Here is a 27056-nt window from a genome sequence, read left to right on the forward strand (position 1 = left end):
CGTTTCCGTCCCCAACGGGACTGTCAGGGATACTGGAACGACGCTTCGTAGCCCCGAAGAACTCGAGCAACCCCCGGAGAGCAGAAACACATCAAAATCGAATTCACCAGATGTCCAGGAAAACGAATCCCTCCCTCCGTTCTCTTTCCTCGTGTGGAAAACGACGTTGCACCCGCTAACGACGTTAGGGCACGCAACCACCCCCAAGGCGCAGATGCGTTTGCGGACGACGATTTAGGGGACCGAAAGGATTCGACTCCAACGTCGACGGTCTCAGGTGTTTGGCCCGTTGGGACGACCGAGGAAACCGTGATTTCGCCCGGGACGAGAATACGCGTCGAGGGTACGATCGAATCTCTTTAGCCGCGACGTTGTTTCCGTGGAACAACGCCACCTTGAAGTTTCTTCATCTCGGATATCGGCCGAAACGAATAACCCAGGCTCCGAGTTCGCTAGGGCAGTTCGAACGCGTTTCGAAGCACCAAAGGTTGTTCCAGCGATCGGTGAGGTCTTCTCTGGGAAAATTACTCGGCACGAATTTTTGTTCATTTTACAGGTTGTGATTAGTAATTTTCGTAGTAATACGTAACGCAAGCGATCCAGCATCTGCGTATCAATTTGCGTGTCAATGATCCGGTAACACGCGCGTATCGATTTTTACGATTACCTCGGAAGAACGTCGGGATCGTAGATAGGACGAATAAAGGAGAAGTTTTTAGATAATAATAATAATGGTATATATTTAATTTAATTTAAAATACATTAGAATCCGAGCCCAAGTCCAAGCTCGGTGAACTCCAACTCCGATAACTGTTTCACCCTGTGCTCCGTGACTCTCGCAACGATTACCGTGCAATTTCTTGCCGCGTAATCTTCGAATCGCGTACACACGCGCGTTCACGCCCACGTGTTCCCTCGCACCTGAATCTCACGGTGGGTTTCGAGTACTCGTTTCGACGCGCACCGTTGTTACGCTCGATACCGATATTGTTTCCGAATAACCGAACCACGGTCGAATCATCCGCGCGATCTCTTCCGCTCTGTTCCAGACACTTGTCATTCACACCTAGTCGCACGGTCTGGAACGCACGGACATTGCTCGCGCCCCTCGTTCGAGATGCACAAACACCGTGTACGCGTTCCTAGATAACGAACTTACTGTATCGATGAACTCCACGGCGTTCCACGACGAACGATTCATCGCGCGAACGAGATTTCGAACGCGTGGAGCACGCAGAAGAACGTGTGTAATTAGGTGAAAAGAATGCACACAACTGTAACGTATACGGAAATACGAGGTGGTTTATTATAATAATATTTATAATCATTATGCATCGCGGCGGCGTAGTCTCCTTCCCTCGTGTGTGGTGTTGCGTTGCAATTAAAATTACAGGCTCGAATTCGTCGACAGAGCCCCGGCCACTGACGTTCGCTCGCGCGCTTTCCGCAAAAAGACAGTAGGTATTATTTACATCGATCGCCGCCTTAACAGTTACGGGTTACACATTCCTATTTATATTTATACTTTAATGATAATTAGTACAGCGTCTTTAAGTGTAGAATTACGCGTGTGTTCCTGTCTGAACGTGTATTATATGTGTGTAACTGTTACAGCGTGTATCATACCGTACGCAGGTGTATATGTACGTCGTGTGTCCTCTCGCGTGTGGCGTGTGATTCGTGTGTACGATCTTCGAGTGTATAACAGCAGATATCTACAGGGTGTTTCTTAAAGTAACGTCGAAAAGTAATCAACAGGGGGGGTATAATATTACACGATAGGACATTCGAAATTTTATACACAATAATATTAATAATAATATTTAATCATTTCTTCGTGATGATGATAATAATAATAATAATAATAATAATAATAATAATAATAATAATAATAATAAAATAGTCGGGTCGGTGTTCACCGAGGACCGTAATAATAATAATAATAAAAAAATAATAATAAAGATAATAATGTTAATAATGACAATGATAACCGCGACAGAAACGAAGTTAAACGGTCGATCGTCTTATCATACGTATATCTTACAAAAACGAACGGTAGAAGATGCAAGGTCGACCTGGCGTCGACGACTTTTGCCAATCGTCGCGGGCAAAAGTCGGCTCGAGGAAACCGGAACAGAGTCAGAAGGCCCTCCCATCGGGCCGCGAGCGGTCTCGATTTGTCTCGAAACGAACGTTTCTCGGACGGCCGACGACGGTAAAGCAACGAAATTCGAAATTACGTTCAATTAAAACTCGTACTACCAGGCCAGCCCTTCGCTCTGCATCTGGTGCGGCTCCAGGAACCCACCCCCGCCGCCTCCGCCACCTGGACCGCCACCATTCCCACCGGCACTGGGATTACCCTGTGCTCCACCTGAGAAATATCAAACCCATCGAATCGGTTCCGTTCGCAGCTTCGATCTAGCGAGAAACGTGCCATGTATCCGAAGCTACGAAAGTAACAAGTGTTGCTACGCGTTTACTTCGCGAGCGTGTCTAATTCGGAACGCAGGATGTTGGACGAATATCCCTACGAGATTGGTTCAACCGCGCCGAGAGTACGGTACGCGAACAACGTTATTGTACTACCTCGAGCCGATAAATGAACGAAATTCGAGCGTGTTCGTACTTAGGTTCGATCGCGGGCGTCCCGTTATTAACGATATTTACGAAGGTCGAGCGACAAGCACGAATCTGCGATGAAATTGCGATTCTTGTTCCGATTTTCTGGAAACCACGCGAGCTCCGTTCAATTTCGTAGATGATCGGTTCGGCCGGTTCGTGTTCGCAACAACGGCCACACCCCGGTACGTAGTAGCGCGGATCGTTGAAAAATGAATGGAAAAATCGAACCGCGCCGATATCGAGCGTACGTGGCTACACGGCCGACGCAACGCGGCGATGTCGTACCGTTATGTACCAGGAGCTAATTAAACATCGATGCTCGATTACACCGGGTCGTCGATATAAGTTCGCTGGAGGATTCCGTGACTCGTGGGGCGGCGCATACGGGCTCACCGCAACAGGGACTTGTCCAACACCCCCCTGTTACCGTCTAAATTCGCGATCGCGTCCCGTTTGCATCGTTCAACGACACGATGATCGACCTACGCACCGACGAGGATCGCGAACGAAACGGTGAAAAAAGAACGTTTCCCACGCGAGCTACGAAAACGGATTATATCCACGTTCGTTCGTAAGTATAGCCTTTCAATAGGATCTGGTCGTACCTGAAGGTGCTAGGAACTCTCCGGGGCTACCGCCAGGAGGTGCAGGGGGCCCCTGTCCAGGAGGGCCCGTGAGAAATTCCGGAGGGCCGCCTCCCGCACCCGGAGGTGGATATTCCCCTGTCACCGCCACTGCGGCCGCCATACCCGCTAAACTCGCCGGGTCCAAACCTGTCAGAAACAGATTACGTACTATTCAGAGAGGATCGTATCCGGCTTGCTATCTCCGAACCCGGCTGTCATAATTATCGCGACCTACCTACCCGCTACGATGTTTATTATAGTCGCGATGGGATCCCGACGAGACTGGTTCGATTCCGGGCGCGCTGATTGCGAGCAGATTTCAGAAACTAACGCGAAACATCTACGCGTGTACGTGGGATAGTTACGGTCGTGCAATCGGCTCGAAAGAGCTACGACGTTCCGGGACGACTAATTAATCGCGGAGCTCGTAAACGATACTAGGAGCGAGCTGGAACTCTCTATCGCGAACTCGTGCAACTTTCGTTACGATTTTCCATCGATTCTCGAACGCGAACGCGAACGTTTACCCCGGCGTGAGACGATTAACGTTCGCGCGTCAACTCGATCGTTTCGAGAACCCGATCGAGATGGAAAAAAACTATAACGATACCCACGAGTGGGATTTCTCGTGGAATCTTCCGCCGTCGAAACGATCGTCGACGATATTTTTCAAGTTTCGCAGCTCCTACGAAGGGAAGAATTCGCGAACGCGATTCGAGACTGTCGCGCGATTCTCTCTCGAGGAGAGAAACTTTCATTCGTTATCGAACGATCGTTCCGCGAGAAACGTTGCTCTTCGATCCGCGAAATCGACCGACGGGAATCCGCTCACGAAACGAAGAATCACGAGAATCGGCTAAAAAAGTTTCTCTACGTACGGAATTCCAGGACTCACCAGGATTTCCCGGTCCGCTGAAGGGCTGTCCGTGGGGATGAGGGGGCGGATGAGCACCAAAGTATTCGTGGTGAAACGCCACGGGCCCGCCGTAACCGAATTCGAACTTCTCCGCGCCGAAATAGGGGAAACCGGGCGGCGGCCCGTCCTCGCCGCCCAGAGCACCGGGATTCAGGTTCAAGGGGAAGCCCCTCATTTTTCTAGAGCCGCCGAAGAACGGGCTCCTGCCCATCGACGTCAGCTGTTTTAACCTACGCTCCTTGCTCCTCTTATTTTGAAACCAGACCTGCGCAAAACGGATACGACCGACTGCTTTCATTGAATTCACCGGCCTGAAAGGGATTACCGTCTAACTCGGTGTTCTCGCGAAAGTTGGCTCGCGTTTCGCCCGCGAACATTGTGGACAGGAAAGTGGCGCGAAATATCGCCGGTTAAGATTTACGAGCGGTCGTAAAGGAAAAATCGGGGACAGTGGTAGGTGCGAGTGAAATCCGTGGGGATAAAACGCGAACCGATACGCGTTCGAGGAGTACGTCGGCGAAAGATCGAGCCGGTCGCTCGGGATCGGTATTCCGGGAATCTGAGTGGGAGTTTTGGACGCTTGGGAAACACGTGGCGGGTGTGCGCGAGCTGACTACGAGAGCGTAGTGAACGACGCTCGCGATCGAACATGGAATATTATCGAGAGTGATAAAAGAGTGGGCGAGAGCAAACGTAAGGACGGGAAAAGTGCACCGAGTAGCGGAAAAACGATCGAAAGTATTCGCGAGAACGCGTTCAGCAACGAGTGGTGTTTTCTTTGAAGTTGCGCGGCTTCCGGTTATCCGCGGGATGCAAGCACGAAGGAACAAGCGAAATAATATGAACCTGTATCACTCTCATGGGCAAGCCAGTCTCTTTCGCTAACTGTTCCCTGATGTGCCTGGTGGGCTTCGGAGTCGACGAAAAGGCCGACTTTAGAATCTCCAACTGTTTCGCCTTTATGGTCGTTCTCGGACCTCGCCTCTTCGAGCCGGCGCCGCCGTCGCCGCTACCACCGCCAGCACCGCCGTCCGGACTTTTGTTCTCCGTTTGGCTGTCCCTCGTCTCGGGATCGCCGTCCAGGGAACCTTCGTGCAACCGAAACAAAGCTGTTTAACCCTTCGCGGTAGCACGTGCAAGATTTCCACGCGGAAATCACCGAGCGATACTTCGAATCTTGCGATCGAAATCGTCGATTCGTCGCGAACACGAGTAACTACGATCGCTCGCAACTACCGAAACAAAGTTGTTTAAACCTTCGCGGTAACGCGTGCAAGATTTCCACGCGGAAATCACCGAGCGTCACTTCGATCTTTGAGATCGAGATCGTCGATTCGTCGCGAACACGAGTAGCTACGATCGTTCGCGACAACTGAAACAAAGCTGCGTGGTAGCGCGTACAAGATTTCCACGCTCGTGGAAATCACTAAGCGTTACTTCGATCTTTGAGATCGAGATTGTCGATTCGTCGCGAACACGAGTAGCTACGATTACTCGCAACAACCGAAACAAAGCTACATGGTAGCGCGTACAAGACTTCCACGCTCGTGGAAATCACTAAGCGTTACTTCGAACCTTGCGTTCGAAATCGTCGTGTTTGAACCTTCGCGGTAACGCGTACAAGATTTCCACTCTCGTGGAAATCACTAAGCGTTACTTCGATCTTTGAGATCGAAATCGTCGATTCGTCGCGAACACGAGAAGCTACGATTACTCGCAACGACCGAAACAAAGCTGCACGGTAGCGCGTACAAGATTTCCACCCTTATGGAAATCACCGAGCGTTACTTCGAACCTTGCGATCGAAATCGTCGATTCGTCGCGAAACGAGTAGCCAAGATCGCTCGTAACGATCATCGTAAGAAGCGTTCCCCGTGCCGACTAACGTCGCGCCGTTATTGCGATCTTCGATCGCAAAGCGAATTGTTTACATATTCCCCGTGTAGGTTCGAGCACGTGATAGGATTTCCAGCGACAACGAGAGTTATCGGCTGAACAAACAATAACATTTTTCGGGCGAACGCTTTCTTAATAACGTATACATGTACGCGGGCATAATATACATATCTCGGAATCTTGATCGGCCGGATCGAGGTAACAACAATCGGAGCCAATCCCCCGGAAGCGATGCGAAACCCCCATCGGATTACCGTGGCTGCTCTTCGGTTTGAAAGCTATACTCTCCGTAGCGTGTACGTGTCTCGCCGGTGTGTACGCACGCACAATGTACGCGAGGCACACTTACGCGCGCACACACGCGCGTGGAATAGGGCCCCGACTCTTCGCGATAATCTATATACCCGGGGAGGTCTTAACCACGGGACAAAGAAAATGTTTGGACAGTGTCACACCGCGCTACGGGGGCCACCCTTCGCGAAGACACCCCTCCTTTCCCTCCCTCTACCGCAGCTCGCCCAGGAGGATGGTTGTACCGGGTGTGTAGCGTGTTTCGAGAGAGGTAAAAGCGAGGGGGGTCGTTGTTGCGCCCGCGATAAAAGAGCACAACCGAATAATCGTCCGGGAAGACTCGACGCGCTTGGTAATTCGTGCCGGCGCTCGAGCCGACGAATTTCCGCCCTCGATTCATCTCGCTCGATCTTGGAAATCGAGTTTCGAACGAAGCAGCGATCGACGATCGTCTTTCGCGAGCAGAGAAACAAAGGATAGCTCGATCGACCGGACGGAATATTTGTCGTCCAAATGGCAGGTTCGTGGTTTCGGAAATTGGTAACGTTCCTCGATGAAGAGTAATTTTTGAACAGGCACTCCGTGACGATCGAGACCTCGTCCTGCCGATCGAGCGTCAAACCGTGGAACTCGACGAATGTGTTTCGTTCTACCCGTCGAAGAGAGCGGTACCCTGGAAACAGGTTCCCAAAAGATAGAACTCGATACATACCTTGATCCTCCGAGTCTTCCTGCTTGCAAGGATCGCTTCCAAGAGGTAGATCGCCGGTGTGGCCAACCGTTTGGTCACCAGGACCGGCCGAACCCAGATTATGAGGCCCCAGGTGAGAACCCGCGACACCGCTGTGATGATGATGAGCACTACCGTCCTCGTCCTCGTCTTCCGACCCTGAACCCATCAGCGAGTCTCCTCCTGCCGAAAGGTTGGACGATTCTGCTCGTGAACGATTCGAACCGTGCGTTTTAATCACTTCGATCATCGAATCATTGTCTTGGAAAAGAGCGCCCAGTCACTTTTCTGTTCAATGATCCGTGTAGGTTACAATCTAGGCGAGATTCGACCATTTTTCTCGCGTACGCGAACGAGAAGAACGAACGAACTTCGATTCGTGGCCGAGTCTCGTAACCGTTCGGGTAGCCGCGAGTTCTCGCGATCGAACGATTAAATTCGTTTCTCTTGGTGCTCGATACGCGCAAAGTGGTTCGAGAATTCGCGCTCGCCGACGGCAGACTCGCAACTCCTTTTTAAACCCAGGGAGAAACGTAATCCGTCGCGGTGACCTCGATGACGCACGGACACCGTTGGAAAAAGTAACGATCGTTGTTCAACGCGCGCCAGAGAGAGACGTTCGGAAAAAAGTTTCGCCGCGGAATAATTACGTCGATCAACGTCAAATTTAGACGCACAAAGCGTCCGAATCGCCTCTATATCTAACGGAACATAATTTATCAGAGACGCGGGTAAATTTGCCGATGTTCCATACGAAATTAGCAATTAAACGTGATTACAATTATTCGCTTTTGAACGTGGCCGGTGGTGTCGCCGGCGCGATCCCCGTGTGTTCATTACGTTTTTCAAAAGTCGCAATTATGCCGCCGCGGTGGCGGGTTTTGCATCGTAATATCGCGCATTCAACGACAAAAGATACGAAAAGTTTATCGATAAACGCTCCTGATTAATCGACACCGGGCCGGCGTAATTGCTGCGCTTTTCACGCGCACGGCGGACGATCACCGCGAATTCGACAACTGACAAATGGCGGCTCGCGCGAATAGAGATTAATGTCGGAAACGCGGGCTATATCCCAGACATCGACGATACTCGATCGTCGAAACCGTGTAATCGTCGTCCAACGATGACCACGAGACTCCGAGCGACGACGCGTTGCTCGCGCGCGTATCTCGCGACGAGCCGCGCGATCGAGTCCCGAAGTTTTCAAGGATGCGAGCGCGTGTCGCGTTTCGAAAGGATGTTTCCAAGAGATCACAGTTAGACTCGGTCCGAGAGCCTGGGAACCTACCGATTATGCGAGTCGATACCGACCAGGGAAGGTCGCGGTTTCACTCGACGGACTGGTACTGCAAATTGTGCCGATCGACGAGTGTAAATCGTCCGTGGAATACGCCGAGCATATAGTTACGGACGGTTTTATGCAAAGTAGCCGTAAAGATTGATGATTCGGTATCGTTGAACGTAGCCGATTCCGTTTTTTATCGGATACCGATACGCTTCGAGAGAGTACCCGATAAAAGGAACCGGCGAAACGTTCGAGTTTGCGAAAACGTCGAGCAAATTCCTTCCGGTGTTCGATTCGTCGATAGAAACTTTTTTCGTTGCACTTTGACGCGCTCGACGAGAGAGACGATTCGTTCGTGGAAATTTCAACGCACCGTGTTGTCCGATCGACACGATGTCCCACTCGTTCGATCTACCGCACGGGAATCGAAAGTTTCGGTGTTTCGAGCATTGTTTCGAGGAGATCGAGAAGAACTCGATCTTCAAGAAGATGGAAAATAACTCGATCTTCGAGAAGATCGAAATTCACGCCTCGAACGCGGGCATCAATGAACGCCCGGGAATCTTTCTCGTCGCGATTTTGAAATTGTGAAATCTTGGAAGACGTTTCGCGAGCGTCCTCGCTGACGATGATCACCGGTTCGGGCATCGAGACGTCGAAACGATTATGACGCCTTGGTTCGGTCGGTGATGGTCCGACGCGCGTGGAGCTCGCGTCTCGAAGACGAAGGCTCCTGGTTCCCCTCCATCCCCTCGAAGCCGAGAGAAGAGGAAAAAGAAACGGGTTGTCGGACGTTTTGCGGTTTCGACGTCGGCATCGAAGCGACAAAAGGTTCGCCCCTGCCTAACGACCTTTCGGTTTTCGTTTCACGGCTTACACACGAGCAAGGCCCTCGTGAAACCGAGCTGCCCTCTCTCTCTCTCTCTCTTTCTCTCTCACCCTCGTTTTTTCCGCTTCTCCGTCGCGCGTCTCTCTCTCTCTCTCTCTCTCTCGGTCGGTGGCTGACGGGTGCGGGTACACGCACCGTGTTTTCACAGCTTGCCGTTCGACCGGGGGTAAAACCCCCGTGAAAAACCCACCCCCTGGCCCCTCTTTTTTGGACCGATCCTGACTCTGTGAAATCTCGGGCGTCGGACGCGTTGAACTGTGATCCCCCTCCCGAACCCTCCCTACCCTTGTCCCTCGCGCTTCGAAACAATGAAAAATCCCAACGTTCGGGAGTTTATTTTTCTTTATCGCCTCGCGACGCGATGGAAATTATTTCGCGCTCGTGAGCCACCGAGAGAGAGACTCTCTAGAGAAGAACGGTGATGATCACCGACCGGGCGACGAGACCTCTCGTTCGAGAAACGATCGCGATTCGGTTTCTATCGGCGATCGCAGAGGTAGCCGCGAGTCTCCGGTATTTCTCGAGAAATCACGATCGGAACAGACGAATCTCCCGCGCGGTGGGAACCACAACGATCGAGATCGTCTCGGGTTACCCGAATCGAACGAAAAACGATCGTAGCCGTTTCTCTTCGGGTCTCCCGATACGTCCTCGCCCCGTCTAGGTGGATAACGAGGTACAATGACACTTGTAACTCACCATGATGACCGTGCACGTGATGCGTGTCCGGCAGCGGCTTGCCCGACAGGTAGTCCTGCTTGCAGACGAACTTGTTGTCGTCCAGGACGTAGAGCTCCTCTCCGGTGCTCATCTGCTTCCGACACACCAGGCAGGTGAAGCAATTCAGGTGGAAAACCTTGTCCCTCGCCTTCCTCACGAGATCCTGAGGGCTTATCCCTTGGAGGCAACCGCCGCACTTGGTGCCGTATCGCCTGCAACGGACCAACAACAACCGTGAACAACGAGAAACCGCCAGGCCCGAGTGTTTTCTTTTTTCCTTTCGATTTCGTTTGTTTTCTGTTGTTTTTTTTTCCGTTTTCTTTTTCTTTTCAGATTTATCCGCGGCCAGCGCCGAAAGACCGGATAACGAGCGCGCGGTTCTCCACGGGGGCTTTCGAACGCCTCGTGATTAATCGTGCCGAGCGGTTTTCCCGCCGCGAGTTCCGCGCCTCCTGGATTCCTGCATCTCGAGAGCGGCTCGCAGTTTCTTTCTCTCCGCGTTCGTCGCGTTAGGTAATCAGTTGCGCCTGCATCGAGGAACTACGACGAACCGTAATGCTCGACAATTTTGATAAAGAAAAGAAAAAGAAGAAAAGAACACAAACTGCGACAAAAAGAAGTACCCGAGAGATCGGGGAAGACCCGAACCTGGGTGGGATGAGACAGGGACGACGAAACGCCGTTTGTTTACCCGTAATTTTCCCTCGGTTCGTTTTATTTTTCGTTCAACGACTTCATTCCACCGTGACAAAACAAAATCAACGCGACGCGAGTGTTCCTGGAAAGGTAACGCGGAAGAGGGGAAAAAAAGAAACGCAAAGAAGCAAAAGCGACAACAGCAACGAAAAAAGAAATATAGACATCGAAAGACGGTGGAGAGACGAGGTTCGGCGAATTGCTGTTTTACAACCGGACTCTGAACGATAAAATGCCGCCGTGTACGAGAGGAAGTCGAAAGCTAAGAATTATGGGAAATTGGCGATAATAAAACAACGAGCGGCTCTCGACTCGAGAGTAACGCGAGTCCTCGGTTATGTGTGTCAACCGGAATAGAGTCGGACGAAGCGCGCGCGAAGATTGAAATTTCGTTGGCGAAGGAAGCTCTACGAAGAAGCTATCCGTGTAGACTGTACGAGGTTCGCCGAGAAACGGAGACTTCGATACGCGAACCCGGGAGACTCGACTGGTAGTTATTCGAACGCGGGAATATTTTCTAAATTTTCCGTGTAGCCGGCGACGCGACGTACGTACCGTCCTCTCGAATCTCGACGTTAACGCGAATTTACGCGCATCGTTGGCTTCGGCGCGAGAGCTTTCCTCCGAGAGTCGTTCGTTTTATTCCGGCGGCGCACGAAACGACCGCGAACACGTGGGCAAGCGTCGAGACCGCTCTGACGGGACGAAAAGGAAAGTCAATGTTGTACGACGACGACGTTTATTGGCCTCGGAACTTACAGGTCCTGTCATTAAGCCGCGCGACTCGCAAACGTCGATAAAAGAAATACAGCGCTTTTAAAGAGATGGGACTTTAACGTCCCGATAGGGTATAAAAAGTTAAAACCCTTCGGTGCCGTAACAGCGAGCCTCGCGGTTACCGACCAGCCCGCGCCGCGCCGGTTCGATATCTCCCCGGCTGCGACTCACTTGTTAATTTCGCGTTAGCCGATCCCTCTTTTTTACCCGATCGTCTCGCTCCGTCCGTCGTAAACCGTCCCCCCGGTGTTCCCGAGGGAACGGACGCGTAAGGGACCGAATCGAGACGATTCGATCGAAAGAAATTCGCATTCCGGAATGTTTGCTCCGTGGAGATTGCGCGAGCACGGGATTCGGTGTTGCTCTCGATGCGCGTGCATTCCTCCGTGTAGACGTCAATTGCGACACACGAGACGCGGAGAGAACACCGATAGATCGATTCGGTGGTTAACGCGATTCCGTTCCTCGAGCCACCGACACGTTTCTGGAAAGTTGGAAAGAAACGTAGCCTGTTCCGTTGCACGGAGATCGATTCGGTAGAAATTTCGCGCGGTGTTTAAAAAAGAATCGAGCATCGAGATACGATACGTCACAGTTTTCGGAGAGGCGAGATATCATCTCGAAGAAGATACTTTGTTGCGGGACCGTCGAGGAATTTTCGCGCGTTCTCTTCCGTTGGAGACACAGTGGCCGAGTTGTGAGCGAACACGCCGATAATTCGCGCCACGGGCCATCAAATTTAACGATTCCTCGTTCGATCGGGGCCGATTCGATCCGCTCGCGATTCCCGATCGCGGAATCGAGCGGAAGCGGTGATAAATCGCGGGCGAAAAATCTGCGTACGCGGGTTCGGCTCCTTGCGCGGCTCGCGCGCGCTAATAAATCTGACCAAAACGATTCGTCTGTCCGATCCTCCCGCGGCTGTATTATTACGGAAGCATCGGGGCCGTATACTTCCAGCCAGCAATCCTGATCGCTTTAATTACAGGAATCACGCAATTAATTATAGCAATTACCTCGGTCCCTTAGGGCTGCCGCCTTTCGAAAGTAAATATATCTCAATTGATGCCTGCCTCCTCTCTCTCTTGCTGCACTTCCGACGTCGCTAGCGCGCATTCAAATTCCCGATGCACGCGGCGGCCGCGGCTTGCCCCGCGGAAATTCTCCCGCCTCGCGTTTCGCGTGTATCGGTTGACCCGATTCGCGACCCGAGGCCGCTATTATTTTATCGCTATCGCGTCCCCCGACGGAAACACGCGTCCAACGCGACCCGCGACCCACATTACGCGAAGCGCTACGAGAACGACCGCGACGCGACTCGAACGCGACTAGACGCGACTCGACACGCGTAATCGAAAGAAGCGTCGAAGTCGTGAAAAGTTTCAACGTTTGAAACGAGTCGGTCGGTTTCCTTCCGTCGCGTCGGTAGCCGTCCACGACGGCTCGGGAAAAGCTCTTCGGTTTCTCGTTAACCGTTTCCATCCCTGCTCGTTATCTCGCGTCCGCTCGGCCGCGTCGATCCGCCCGGAACGACTCGAGAATAGGCGTAGCCGGGCGTTCGCGTCGCGCACCGTGATCGCGGCGTCGTTTCCGTTCCCTCGACAAAAGAGAACGGGAAAGGTGAACGAAAGTGCAGAAAAAAAAAAAAAGAAACGGGAAAGAAAGGCAAAAAGAAAATACGCGCCCGCTTCTGGGGGATTCCCTTTATCGATCGACGCGGTCATCTATAACTATTACGCGCGGTTACTTACGGCGGGGGCCATCCTATAATCAACCGGCACACTTTTTCAAACTATTCATCAACCTGTCCAAATTAGCAGTCGTACACGCAGTTCCTAACAATCTTCTCACGGAAGCAGAAGCCGGAGATATTTCTTGACCGGCGGTCATTACGCTGCCAAGCCTCCCTTTCTCTCCTCCCCACCCTGCGTTCGTCGTTGCTCTCTTACGCTCTACCACGTTTCGCCTCGCGTACCGATCCCTCTAGCCTAATTACAGGAATTATTTAATTAATTATAGCAATTAGCCTGGCCCGTGTCAACTTCCACGAATGCATACGTCACCGAACACCACCGGGTCCTCTCTCTCTCTCTCTCTCTTTCTCTCTCTCCTCGAACTCGGAACACGGGTCCTCTCTCGTGGCTCCCCCTCCCCCTCTCCGCATCTTCGCCACGGCAACCACCACCTCCTTTTCGCTGGACGCGCGTCTGTGCCCCCGTAGGCCGCGATTTTCTCTTTTTAAGGGAGCGCGCGAGGGGCAGCAGCCCGGTCCTTTCTTCCTCGTGGAAGAAAAAGAAACGGAGGCCGGCCGTAAAAATCATTAATAGAAAGGCTTACGTGGTGCTTTTCGTGGCTCCGGTTCGTGTGTGAGAAAACGACGGACGAGGGGCACACGAAGCGGTAGGTGGAGTAGGGGGAACGACGAAGGGGGTGTGGGCTTCGGGCTCCCTTAAAGAGGAGAGCGTAAAGAGCCACGGAGGAATTCTGGCCGTGTAGCAAGAAATATAGGACAGCCGGCCCCGAATGAAAAAAAAGGGGGTGGGTCCGGGCCACGATTTGCCACGGACCCTGGGAGTTTATGTGTGCGGTGCGTGCTGGTTCCACGGGGTCCCGTAGACGACCCCGACGCGCGTCCCTCTCTCTCTCTCTCTCTTCGTGAACCTGTCCGTCGCGACGGCCGATCGTTATACCTTTCGGTATCGGCGCCCGTTTCTCGTTTCTCGATCGATTCCACTCGAAATGGTAACCGCTCGCTCGATAAACGCAACGATAATTAACCTGCCCGGTAATTGTATCGCGATCGCGACGAGCCACGATTCTTCGCGTCGAGACGAATCGAAAATGTGGGATACGATTTTTGTCGCCCATCGCCCGAAACGAAGCAGAACACTTGAGTACAATTTCAAAAACCGCGCCATCGACGAGCACCTTGGATCTATCGACGATCGAATATTTCCAATACGAGAAAAGTCTCCGATCGCTCGCGTCGCACCGTATCGTTCCCACGACCGTTTTCCACCGGATCGGAATTTCCTCTCCTCGACGTTCCACACTATTTTTCGGGCTCCACATTTCGACCTCGACCGCGCCTTAAAAAAAAAAAAAGAAACCAAACCTCCGAGACGCGAGGCGAAGCGGTAAACGAAGAGAAGTATCGTCTCGCGCGATCGTTCCGCGTAGAAGGTTTCACCGCGACACGTCGCGGTTTCGAGTCACGGGGCGCCGTTGAACCGTCCACCTTGACCTATTGCAGAAACTTTAATTACCGTCCAATTCATTATTTCGCTGTAAACACTCGAGAGCCACCGCCTTCGCGTTCCCCTGTCGGGCGGACCGATCGGGGCGCATGCGCGGACCTCTCGGTCCCGGCGATAAAGGAAATAAACACCCGCGAGATTATTCGCAAGGCGGGAGTCTAATTAACGGAATCCAATTAGGGGAGCGAGACGGGAAGCGCGCGCTTCCGCGGTCGGTTGTTCCGTTGCTCGTGGAACCGGCGTTTTCAAAGTGGACCGAAAACGGTCAGCTCGAAACCGTGTACGCGGCAACGATTTCGAGCTCGATCTCGCGGCAACTTCGAGATCGTAACTTACGCGCGCCCGGTTATCGAGACGTGTTTTCGACCGGCTCGCGCGATTAATTCGCGAAATATCGTGAGATCGCGCACCGATGGGGTGAACATCGTTCTTGCGAAACGATTCGTAACAGTTATGGTAATGGATATACGGCTGGTCGCGTAACGCCGCGAAAACGCAACGCGTCGAGCCTCACCGAGACGGGAGAGCCACGAGAAGCTCGATTCGTCGAATTCGGAGCGGTTCTCCTCCTCGTCTTCGTCTTCGTCCTCGTTCCTCGTGGAACTTTCTCGATGGTATCCGTTCATTATCGCTTTCCCCGTGTGGTCGACCCACCGCTAGAGAAACACGCCGCGGAACGACGAGACACCGAGACGCGAGTAACTCACGGCTCGGACGTCGGATCGAGGCGGGTAAGCTCGCGGGATTTGACACGTTCTTGGTAACTCGGTCTGTGTGCCGTGGCATTATAAGAGTATTTCGGTTTCTCACCTACCGGGGCAACGATACGTTTACGACCCCCGTGGCGAGTGTAAGATTTCAACGGTGAACGTTCGAGAAGAGCGCGGACTCTTCGAACGTTTCCCGAATATTTCATTCAACGTTTGAATATTCGTCCCCCGTTATCCGCGCGTCTACTTCCAGGATCTCGGAGCCGATCTCGATAAAAATATACTCGAGGCACCGGCTCGCGACCGGCAGTTTTCAGCTGTCGGAGCGCGCGCACCCCTGGCAATTAGCACAGTTCCTGTCGCCAGAAGTAGGTAATAAATTTGAAAAAAAAGAAAAGAAAAGAAAAGAAAAGGGATAAAAAAAGAGAGCGAGGAACGAGTAGTGGTCCTCCGAGAAGAGATACGTCAAAAACGTACGACCTACGGCACATGGGGCGAACGAGGCTCTCTCTCCCCTCGTGTATCGTGACGCAAGAGCCGGTGGTTGGCAAAAACGTTCCCCGTACGAATACGCATCGCGATACATACTATTGCCGAACCTTCCTGGAAGGGAAACAACTCGGTACCTCTCTCGCGTTCTCTCTCTCTCTCTCTCTCTCTCCGTTTCTGTTTTCCCCCCTCGTTCCCTGTTTCTCTTTCCGTACGACCGCGCCGGCCCCGTCACGCCCAACAAACTTCTCCTACGGCTCGTAGCGGGCGTCACGCCGCATTTATAATGTTTCCACGTTCGAGTTTCGACGGGTCTACTCCCGAGGAGGCCAGCGCCGCGGGTGGAAAGCAAGGACAATGGACCCCTCGTCGGCGCCCTTTCGAGAGCCGGCACGAGAAAAGCCTCGCCGATCTATGATTGCCTTCGATCGTTTCGCTTTGATTTCCAAGCCGTGTCCGTCGCGTCTGGGCACCGGGTTTCTCCTCTGTTTTCCATTCCGCTCGTATAACGCGCCGCGCTCGACTCCTCCGCGAGTGAAACGGGCGCGCGACTCGATTCGACTCGAATCGACTCGAATCGACTCGAATCGACTCGATGCACCGAGGCTCCCAGATATTCTATTCGTAATTAATCCGAAGTTTCGATCGATCGTACGGGACGAAACACACTCAACGGGGCAACTCGGCCGGGATTAATTGTCTATCGGAAAGTCCGGTGGAATCAGGGATCGATCTCTCCGATTCGAGCAATTGGGTGAAAAGCACATTTGGCGTTTCTCGTCAATATTTGCTACGCGAAGCACGAGCGCGAGATACAACGGCCGCGCGCGATATTCACCCGTCTCGTCCCCCGCGATCTGGAACCACGATCCCAAAAGGCGACGAACCGAACTTTTTACTCGACGCGAATCTCGAGTGTTTACCGGCGGGGGAAGGGTGCGGTGTTTCGCGGTCGAGGAACAACGGACCTCGTTTCGAGACGAATTTCGTTCGATACAGGGATACGATTTATCGGTCCGGCCGCGGACGAGGGGAAGCTCCTTAAACGCGGGACGAAAATGAACGAAAAAGACGAAAACCGGGAAAAGTAACGAGGACGTCCAACCGAACGAGAGAGAGAGAGAGAGAGAGAGAGAGAGAGAGAGAGAGAGAGAGAGTACGTCAGGGTCCACGGTACGTACGATCGAGAAGGAAAAAGAACGAGAACGCGGTCATCGATAATACCCGCTATAGAAATAATAAGCGACAGGTAATACGAGCGGACACAAGAGTGTTTAACGAAAGAGGATAGCGAGCTCGACGGTGGATGGAAAAAGATCGCGTAAGAACTAGAAGACAGAGGAGAAGGTTTTTCAAACGACGATAAACGCGTGTTCCATTGCGCTCGAGTTGCTCGATCTTTTTACCGGGGTTCCCATTATTTTCGAGGGCAAGAAGCGGCAAATATTCGATCGGCTCGTTACTTTCGAGCGTCGATTAATATTCCGTGTACCGACCAGTTGCAACGGTACTACCGGTGTAATTCGTTGAATACACCCGCGACGATTCCGTCGGTGAGGCGAGGAGGAGACGCCACCGAAAACTCGTAGCGGAACTCTTTTGTATACGGTGTCTCGGGGCTATTATACGCTACACGCGTAGCAGGGCGCTAGCCTCGGCTCACCGTGTCACGGTGACACACCGTCATCCCCCTAGCCCACCGGTTAATGTTTTCATCGGGCGTATTTCGACGACGGCGCGGCCCGTATTTTAAGGTAATAATTTTCGTCGGGGTACACACACCCGAGGTGGGGGCCATCGACCGCAAGCAACGGCAGTCGAGGCGGCGTCGAAACGGGGACATCGGTCCTTTTGATCCTGGACCCTTTCGGGGCCCCCACGGGCCATTATCGACCTTTAAGGACCTTGCTGCGACTCGTAGAGCCGGTTACCATAACCGAGAGCGCACCGTTCTCTTTCGGCCGATACCTCGGACCTCCCGGAGGTGTTACAGTATTCCCAACAGCGATTCGCTGAAAGAAGGGGGACGGGGAGAGGTGAACGTGGCTTCTCGTTCGGAGTCGAGAAACGACATCGATAGATTCGTCGCGTCGTGGGAATCGATTCCATCCGCCTCCTCTCCTCTTCTCTCCTCTCCTCTCCTCTCCTCTCCTCTCCTCTCCTCTCCACCGTCGCACTGGCCTAGCTTCGTTACGGCCAGTTTCGGTTCGTTCGTTTCTGCTCGTGCGATCGGTCGATCGGAACCCGAGATTTCGGTTATCGCGATTTCGCCACCGAGATACCGCTCCGTCCAGAACAAACGCGGGGAGTAGGTGCTCGTGAATTTTCGCAGATCCGTTACGAATTCGCGCGCAACGATTCAATTTTTCGGCCCCTCGTTCCCCCGTGTACCGGGCGACGCGTAACGCGCGCGGTGGTGCAACGGTGTACCGAATCGGGGAAAAAAACCGAGAGGAAAAGTACGAACGTCGCGATCTAGGGTACCACGTGGCCGTGTAACGGTCAGCGTGTCGAAGATCGCGGTAATCAACGGGACGTCGCCGCCGTGGCGCGAGTTATTTTCGAACCGAAAAGCTTTTCTACGCCGATCGAGCGTGGCCGCGCTCGCTCTCGCTCGTCTTACGTCTAATGAATTTTTCATCGGGATGAAATGCAAAGTGGCTCGTAAAGTATACAACACGTTCGTTATGCGCTCGTTCGTATAAGTATCAAAGGGCCCCCCTTTAAAGACCCTCCCCACGTTCCGCTTGTACACGATCCCTGGCCACAAAGGGGATCGTTCATCGCTTCCAGAACTCGCGAAAGAACCCATCGATCGAACGGTAGCTACGTTTCGTTCGCGAACGAACCAATAGGGAACGTCACGGATCGGTTGGACTTTCTTCGTTTCGATTCTCAGGATCTCGGTTCGTCGATGATTCTTCGTAGAATTCCTCGTGCTCCTCGGTTCGACGCGGGTCGCTCGACGGTTACAATGTCGCTCGCTTTGTGCTCGAACGGGGTTGGTGAAAAAGGCGATGAGAGGAGAGACGGTGAAAAAATGGCAGCTTCGGACATTCGGGGTCCCGGGGACACGTTCGCGGGTTTCCAGCTTCTTCGGGTGCCGTGGCCGTAATTAATTTAAGTGACTCGCTGCTGCTTTTTCGCGCGACTTTTTCCCCCGGTGGCCGAGCTCCGGATTCGCGGCAAAAATCCCAGCCCCCTAACGCCCCCCTCCGAAGGAACGCCGAGGTACGAAGCGTAGCCTCTGCTCGCCGATCTTCACGCTCCAGGAATCGGTTTCTTGCTCTAATGTCAAGGTCCCCTTCCGTCGACCATCCGTCCGCGATTTGGGTTATTGTACCAACCTCTCTCGGGGAACTTGCCGCGAAAGCGAGAACGAAAAGTTTCCCGCGGGAACGACGCGACGAACGCTTTCTTCTTCTTCTTCGTCCTCGTCCTCGTCGTCATACCCGATAACCGGAAACACTTTGGAAACTGGTTACGCTCGTTACTCCACCGCGGCCCGCCTCCCCCTCCGTGGTTTTTTCTATTCTGTTGATTTTTTTTTTTTTTTTTGCTTCTAGTATTACATATATATGTATACATATATATGTGTATTTTTTTTTTTTTTTTTTTTCGTTTTTCGTTTTGTCAGTTTATTTTCCCGTGCGCGCGCGCGAACGCGATTATCCGTTACGCTCGACCAACACGGTCTTAACGAGCCGCCGCTGGCGCTTTTTCGAACCGGGACCATCAATTTCCCCGCGTTATAAATATTCGATACGAGCGGAGTTCGTAAAGTTAACGTTTCGCAACGATGTTCCCTAAGCCTGGCTACCTACTACCGCGCGCGATGTTTTCCAGCGGTCGGTCGCGATCGCCGGTTTTTCTATCGTATATATATACTCCGTGATTCGCAAGAAAGCAAATAAGCGTCAATCGTTTCTCGATTGGTTCCGTTTGGTGTTTTATTCCGTTTCTTTTTTCGTTTCTTGTTGCTTGCCTCCTTTTTTCTTCGCTTCGTCTACCGTCAAAGTGTACCAGGCTCTTGGAAAGGTACGAGACGGCTTCGTGATCGGTGTGGTCCCGGTAACGGAGAAGCGCCACACCGTGGACGGTGGTTTCGTTTTTTTTTTTTTCCTTACCACCCGACGTTGCTCCATTAATTAATGTTCCGTTTCTTGCGCGACTTGCGCGAAAAACTATCCGCAGAGGAGAGAACCGAGCGGCGAGGAACCAAGACCAAGGGAGAGACAAATACCTGCTTAATTTTTGCATTTTTTCGTCCGATCTCGAGCGCGAGGCGCAAGAAACGCGCCGCAAAGTGCGACAAATCGGCAGGTTGAATCGCGCGAAGAACCACCCCGATGTAACGTCGCTCTGTGACCTCAGTGACGCCCCTAGAGATCGCGATGCCCGGAGCAACTAGAAATCCTCGAGCTCGCTGTTTCCATTCGGACGGAATTAAAATGTTTTCGGTGGTTGGTCGTTGCGGCGCGAAACGTAACCATTCGAAACCCACCCTCGGTCGAGGTACGTTACTTACGGGGAAAAATGTTCGATGTCTTCCCGATCGAATAACAATTCCGTGTATCGCGAAGCATCTGGCCGAGGAAACATTCGTCCGAGACCAGTTTGTAACTTATACACGCTACGAGAGTAACGTAGTCGCAGCGCTACGTCGAAAAGAATTGAATGCCTCGACCGGTACAATTGCTTCGTTTATTTTTTATAAGACGCGGAACCGAGAACGAGCGCGGAGCCCGAGGCAAGTGCCCCGTTTTCCCGGTGTTAAGGGCGATAGATACCGCGTGGCGTTTTCGAGACGAAACCACGTTCGAGGCACGCGAGAGATTTTTGCTCGAAAGCTTATCGAGCGAAACGACGCCGATGGAAAATGTCAAGGCCTCCTTTCCATTCGTCGGGAAATGTTTCTTTTCATTTTTTTTCTTTTTTTTTTTCTTTTTTGCCTCTCACGAGCGAACAGCCACCGTGCGCGGCGCGATAGAAGAAAAGAAGCATCGGAACGAACGAACGAACGAACGTCGCGGGCCGATTGTCCGCTAATGCATCGATCGTAAATCTTTCGATTTCCCTCGGTGTTGACGGGCCGGTAGTACTACGACCGCGTGTCACCGATAGTTTATCTAATTACGCGACCGGGAAACGGTCCGTAGCGATGATAAAACGTGCTCCCCGTTTTAAGAATGCGAAAAACCAGCGACCGCGACTTCTCACCGAGAAACGATCCATCAATTATCGACTACTTTTGTCCGTCAACGGGGGAACGTGGCACAACCGGGAGGACAAGTTGGCCCGATAACTCGCCAATGGTACGCCAATTTGGTTATTCGAGTGGAACTGTTTTCACGCTGCGAGTACAAGCCTCGTACACCGATCTAATTAAGCGTACAAATAAGAGAACGATCGATTTTGTCCAGCGATCGTAACAACCTCGCGATCGAGAAGAAACTCGGGCGATACCGGTGTCGGTCGAGCGAATATCGTTTAAATATTTTCATCCGACACGCGAGCCGACGCAGTCGGTTGCATTGTTCGTAGCTTTTAACTAATTGGAGAACGCAGGGATTAAACGGACAGCTTTGAACAGCGCGTCGACCGTGTAGGAAACACTTATCGGAATAATTAGAGGATCGCCTAGCGGAACAACGCGTACGACGATAATCTCGTGTATATACGTACCGTAAAAGTTGCGTCTACGAAATTCGATTCGGTCCGTTTGAACGCGATCGTCCCGATTGTTTCGCGCGACGAGCTACGTCCACTGTATTACTCGGATAGAGCCATTCGCAGAAATCGAGTACAAGAATTCCTAGTTACGCGTCCAAGCAAATCGAGGGTCCACGGAGGTCGCGTTCGAGTATCACGAAAGTCACCGTCTCTACCTATAGCGTCTTAAGAACCGAATACTTTGGAACAATCGCTCCAAACTATGGATCGTCGCGGTGAACTTTGCGATGGAAGTACACGAGTCGAGGTAATCGTCGGGACACCGTTTCGACGGGAATTATCCGGTCCAAGGTACCCGAAACCTTGAAAAATCTTTGTTCTCGGGTTTTCGAAATTCTTCGGCGATCCTCCGCGATTACTTCGAGCGGAGACGAGACGACAGACATCGCGTTTTCGCGCACGAGCCGCCCGGATCTCGTTCCGTGACATTTTAAAATGGTCGCCTTTCGAACAGGGCCGACGAGATCGTGCGAATATTTCACAGCGTTTTCGAACGTTACGACCTCGAATACTGTTATTCGTCTATCCGCACCGTCCGAGTAACGTGGATGATGTATTCAAATGCTACATCGCGTCATCGAGCGATTATTGGGTCACGCGTACGAGATCGATGATTCTCGGTAGATGATCGACCGCTCGTCGTTTCTCGCGAGCAAACCCACGACGTACCATTCGAACGCTATTAATATCCAGAGGCTGGATCGGTGTACAAAATATTCGAACGCTGCGAGTACACGGATATCTGGGTACTCGATCGGTGCGCGAGATACGACGATGTCGCGAATACGGGGTCAGATGTTTCAACGGCTCGAGCGTACGAACGGTGTTCGCCGAATACACGAATGGTCGAACGTCCGAGTATTCGACTAGAAAACAATTGGTCGGTCGATCCGAGGGCGAAGCGGCGTACCGGGGGCGTGTACCGTGGGATCTCGTGGCGCGATCTTCGCGAATCGAAAACTGCGCTGCGTGTACCTGAAGAAGTCCTCCCTGCAGAAGAGCTTCGCCTCCCTGGAGAAGCACTTGTCCTGTAACGTGATTCTGCAATCGAAGCAACGGACGCACTCGATGTGCCACGCTCGGTCCAAAACATTCAGCAGGTACTGATCCATAATTGGTTTGTCGCATCCTGCACATGACAGGAGCATCGCCAAACCGCGTCTCCCTGCTGCGAAAAGAAAGAGAGCATTCGTGAATAATCGAGAGGTAGCGCGCGGGTTCGAAATTTTAATATATATCACCGTCGCGTGCGTTCGTTCGTTTCGCCGTTCCACTTTGCTCGTTTGTGTGTTTTCGGTCCGCGCGCAGTCGAAAAATATCGGTTAAAGCGAAACGTCGAGCAAGGTGGTGCGGCGCAAAACGCGTACCCGCGACTCGGCGAGGCGTTTTAATTTTCTGCACGTTCAAACGCGCCCGTGCACGCGCGTCATCGCGCGAAAACCGAACGAGGAAAACGACAAAAATCTGCCACGCCGCGTTCCCGAACCGTTTGACGAACGAAACACACCGTGGCTCGCGCTCGCATTTTCAAATTGTCCCACTTTCGACTTTTTCGGTATCGCGAAACTCGACGAATACACCCCACCCTACCCCCGCTCGCACTAATCTCGCACGATTGTCGATTTCAAAGAGACCTTTCCATCGCGATTCGACCCTGCGCTCGTCGAGATTATCCCAGAAGCGATGAATTTTTCCTCGCCGAGTTTCCCGGAGACCTCGAACGTTTAAAAATTTTCGAAACTCGAGGTACCGAAACTCGAGAGTACCGGGTACTTGGGAACGATTCGGACACTTCTCGAGAGCGTCGAATCGAATCGTTTCCCGGACTCTGTGGGATCTAGGCGAAGCGTTAAATTTTTCAGAAATCTCCGAGTTCAAGAGCCGGTGTGACGCAAAAGCGAAAATCTTGACGGAAGTTTGGAAAATTCGTGGTAAATTGTTTCGAAAGGGTCGGACCGAGCTGAAAAATCGATCGATTCGAGAGCGTCTAGGTAAGGTGTTAAATTAGCTGCACCGCGTCTGCGGAGGGTTAACAACGAACCACGAGCGAAGCCACGAGGATAATATTATCCATTCTTCGGTGAGAACGCGTGATTAGTCGACGCTCGCGTCGCGACGGCCGTGGGGGAACAATTAGAAGCCGGTTAAACAGAAAACGGAACACGTGCTCGTACACTTTGAAACATTCTCGATTACCGATCAGATTCCAATTTGAAAGAAAATCTCGGGCTCGGGCTCGGGCTCGGCCCGCTCCGGCGGAGCACGTGCATAACGAACACGCGCATTGTGCGGAAACTTTTTGTAATTCAAACGGTTCGATTACCGTGCAGTCTAGCGAACTATACGGAACAGAGGAACCGAGGCGCGAGCGTAAAAGTGCACAACAATGCGACTTCCCTATTGTTAGCGTCGAAGCAACCTCGTCTACGCGGACCCGGGAAAATCGGCGGGGCTTTTTCGAACGATTAAAAACAAATAAACCTTCCGCGGTTCGAACACGGAATACGGTTAAATTTAATCCTAAACGCGAGTCCGTTCAACGGTAAACGATTCTCGAGGAGTGGTCGCGGGGAAAAACGTTGCGTACGGAACGATCAAGGTCGAAAAAAAATTCTATCGAAATTATGTATACGAACGTTTCGGTCAGTTTTTCGCGTACGTCGATCGGAGTGTACATCGCGTCGATATCCGAAACGCGGCACTGTCATTTAACGCAGAAACTTAGCATTTCGTTCTAACGAATTTAATGATCGCACTTGGGTTTTGATAGTTCCATTAATTGATTGTCAATAATCGACGATTCCGCGAACGCTTTTTCACCGAACGGGCGTAATTCCGTTCGACGAGCTGCTCCGGTGATTATAGTCCGTTGTCGATTAACATTCGTGGCCGAGTTTGCCCTTTATTACGCTTTCCTTGCCACCGTCTCCCTCCCACCCGTCTATCTATACGCGTCGCTCTCTCTCTCTCTCTCCCTCTCTCTCCCTCTTTCTCTCTCTTACGCTCGCTCTCTCGCTCCCGACCTCCGACTTCTTTTTTCGCCATTGCTGAACCCTCTAGGGTTCACTCCTCTCTTTTTTCCGCGGTTTCCGCCAATGGGCGGAGTTCCTCCCTGCTGGCAGGGTTGTCAACCTAGCAACCCTTCTCCCACCCTTAAGGTCTGACCTTGCGCATCTCATCTCCCTCCGTTCCGCGGGAGGGCGAGAAGAAAAAGGAGAAACGCGAGCCGTACGTTCCGCAGTTACCTCAAGATTTAAATCGTTCCACGCGAAATCGACTTACGAGTATAATTCCTACGGCGAGATTGGCTTCGCGGACGAAAATTCCCTGTTTTTAACGAAAAAACTAGAGGCGCGCGTTCGCCGAGAACGCGCGAAGAGATTGGGTAAAATCTCCGGGTTTTCGAAAATTTCATCAACGATCCTGCGACGTAAAATAAAAATAACGCCTCCGTAAACTTCACCGTGGGACGTATCCAATGAGATAACGCTATCATCGGAGATACGTCCCTTAACGCGGTTGACCTTTCATTTCCAAAATCAGATATCGCTGGCCGATTTCACGGGGCGAAACGCGCGCGAAGACGCCCGAGGAACACAAAGGGAGGGATTTCCTCGGTATCGCCGAAAACCAGATTAGGAATTACGTCTACGCGAGCCGAATCCTCGACACTGTCCGGCGAAAACGGTTCGATTGATCGAATTCCTTCCCCGCGCGAGGCGTGGGACGCGTGCCGCTCTTTTACCTACCTATCGGAACCGTTTTGTCGACTTGATAACGATTCGAAAATTCCACAAAGCGTATTTCCTGCGAAATATAATTTTCCCCGTAGAATTGCGCGTGGAAAATTCGATTCACCGGCCCGATGTTCGTTCCAGCGGCCGAAATTAGCCCACCCCGGCCGAAAATTTTCGTTCCCTTCTAATTAAACGGAAAAGTACGAAATTGGCGAGCGATATTCGACAAAGCGTTAAAATCGAGTTGGAGCTGTTGAGCTTTAATCCGAGCCGACCGAAAAATCCGCGTTCCTTCGAAAAAACCGAGCATTTTTTCCGTACGTTCGATCGTCCGGAGCGTTTCGCGTTCGCGCGCTGGTGTCACGTACGAAGTGGAAGCGAAATCGAACCGATCGTTGAAGAAAGAAGAAAAATACGCTCGCGAGACCGCAACGGAGTCACGAACATCGTCACCGTGGCAATTAATTTCTCCTAGTAATTAATAAGACGTCTAACCGGTCGAGGCGCGATCGTATCTACGCGCGGATCCGGCGAGTCGAACGCGATCCGGTGCACACCTTGGGTGTCAATATTTTTATACGACCCTTCGCGGCTCGGTAATACGCTTCCCTGAAACACTTTTTCGCGGTTGAAATTTCCGCGATGACCACTCGGTTCCCGTGGTTAGGGTCGAACGAAAACAAAGAGCGCGTTCGGCGTTAACGGAGGCGCGTCGGGAGCTCGATTTAATTCACCGCCGCTTTAAGAATTTTAGAGGTAGATCGGACTAATTAACAGGAACGGGTAAGAAACGACGCCGTAAGGGTGAATCGCCCTGACGATTTACAACCGACGACGCGCGAACTCGTGGACGTTGCCACCCGATAAAAATGTGTTATTATTTTGCGCGTCGATTCGTTAAGCGGCGAAGAGTCGAGTACGCGGCTTTCCGTCGCTACGATCGTGTCCGAACCGCGCTCGGTCTGTCGCGAGATCGATCGTTTCTCGATCGCGCGTACCCTCTGGCTGCGTTCTCTTTCGAAAATCGGAGTCGAATTCTTCGCAAGTTTCTCGATAATCGGTTCCACGTAATCGTTGCAACGGCGCGGTACCGGTTCCACGGTTTCTCGCGAACGAAACCATCCCCAGCAACGGTTCCAGTCCCGAGTAATACGTTCTCGTCCGATCCGGTGCGTCTTTCGGCGCAAAAAGGACCAGGACGTGTCGGATACGTCGGATAATCGGCCGCGTGCATAATCCCGAGCCGCGTCCGCGAAGACGACGATTTCCTCGGATCGCTGGTTCGTTACGCGCAATGACGCGTATTTCGACGCGTGTTCAACCCTGTCCGAGGCGAATTCATCCTCGTTAGATCCGAACCGCTGGACGATCCATCACCGCGGAAAAAAGAAGACGCATTTCTATGACATCCAAATTACAGTACGATCAATCACGATAAAGGAACGAACGGCGTTTCTTGCCCGTCCGCAAAAAGTCCTCGAGAAACCGCTCCTCTGGACTCGTATCGCGGAAAATTCCCTGCGAAAGAAAAACCCTTGACCTTTTCCGGTCCCCCGACGTCCTCTACGCGCGGACACCGGTGCCACGAGCTTTTTGGCCAACGTTGGCTCATCGATTTACTCTAGAGCGACCGGAACGATCCACGCGATCGAACGATCGATCGATGAACGGTTCAT

At 52.2% G+C, this 27056-nt stretch overlaps 1 protein-coding gene across 6 annotated transcripts in view; it reads right to left on the minus strand.

The window, feature by feature from the left end:
• Nucleotides 1–762: 762 nt before the first annotated feature.
• The window catches only part of Lim1 (LIM homeobox 1), a 29540-nt gene continuing 3246 nt past the window's right edge, over nt 763–27056 (minus strand). For 2 of the 6 annotated variants that reach the window (XM_076320375.1, XM_076320373.1), the window contains exons 2-8: nt 22619–22811; nt 9961–10193; nt 7067–7288; nt 5014–5255; nt 4147–4432; nt 3231–3419; nt 764–2374 (exon numbers count right to left, since the gene is read on the minus strand). In XM_076320375.1, the coding sequence (XP_076176490.1) occupies nt 2259–2374; nt 3231–3419; nt 4147–4432; nt 5014–5255; nt 7067–7288; nt 9961–10193; nt 22619–22791 (1461 nt within the window). In that variant the 5' untranslated portion in view covers nt 22792–22811 and the 3' untranslated portion in view covers nt 764–2258. Of the gene's footprint in view, nt 2375–3230; nt 3420–4146; nt 4433–5013; nt 5256–7066; nt 7289–9960; nt 10194–13205; nt 13524–22618; nt 22812–24279; nt 24409–27056 lie in introns of those variants that run through there. The other 4 variants (XM_076320374.1, XM_076320378.1, XM_076320377.1 and 1 more) reach the window with 4 other exon arrangements.

The sequence above is a fragment of the Ptiloglossa arizonensis genome, chromosome 9 (assembly GCF_051014685.1).
Source record: "Ptiloglossa arizonensis isolate GNS036 chromosome 9, iyPtiAriz1_principal, whole genome shotgun sequence".
Lineage (NCBI taxonomy): Eukaryota > Metazoa > Arthropoda > Insecta > Hymenoptera > Colletidae > Ptiloglossa > Ptiloglossa arizonensis.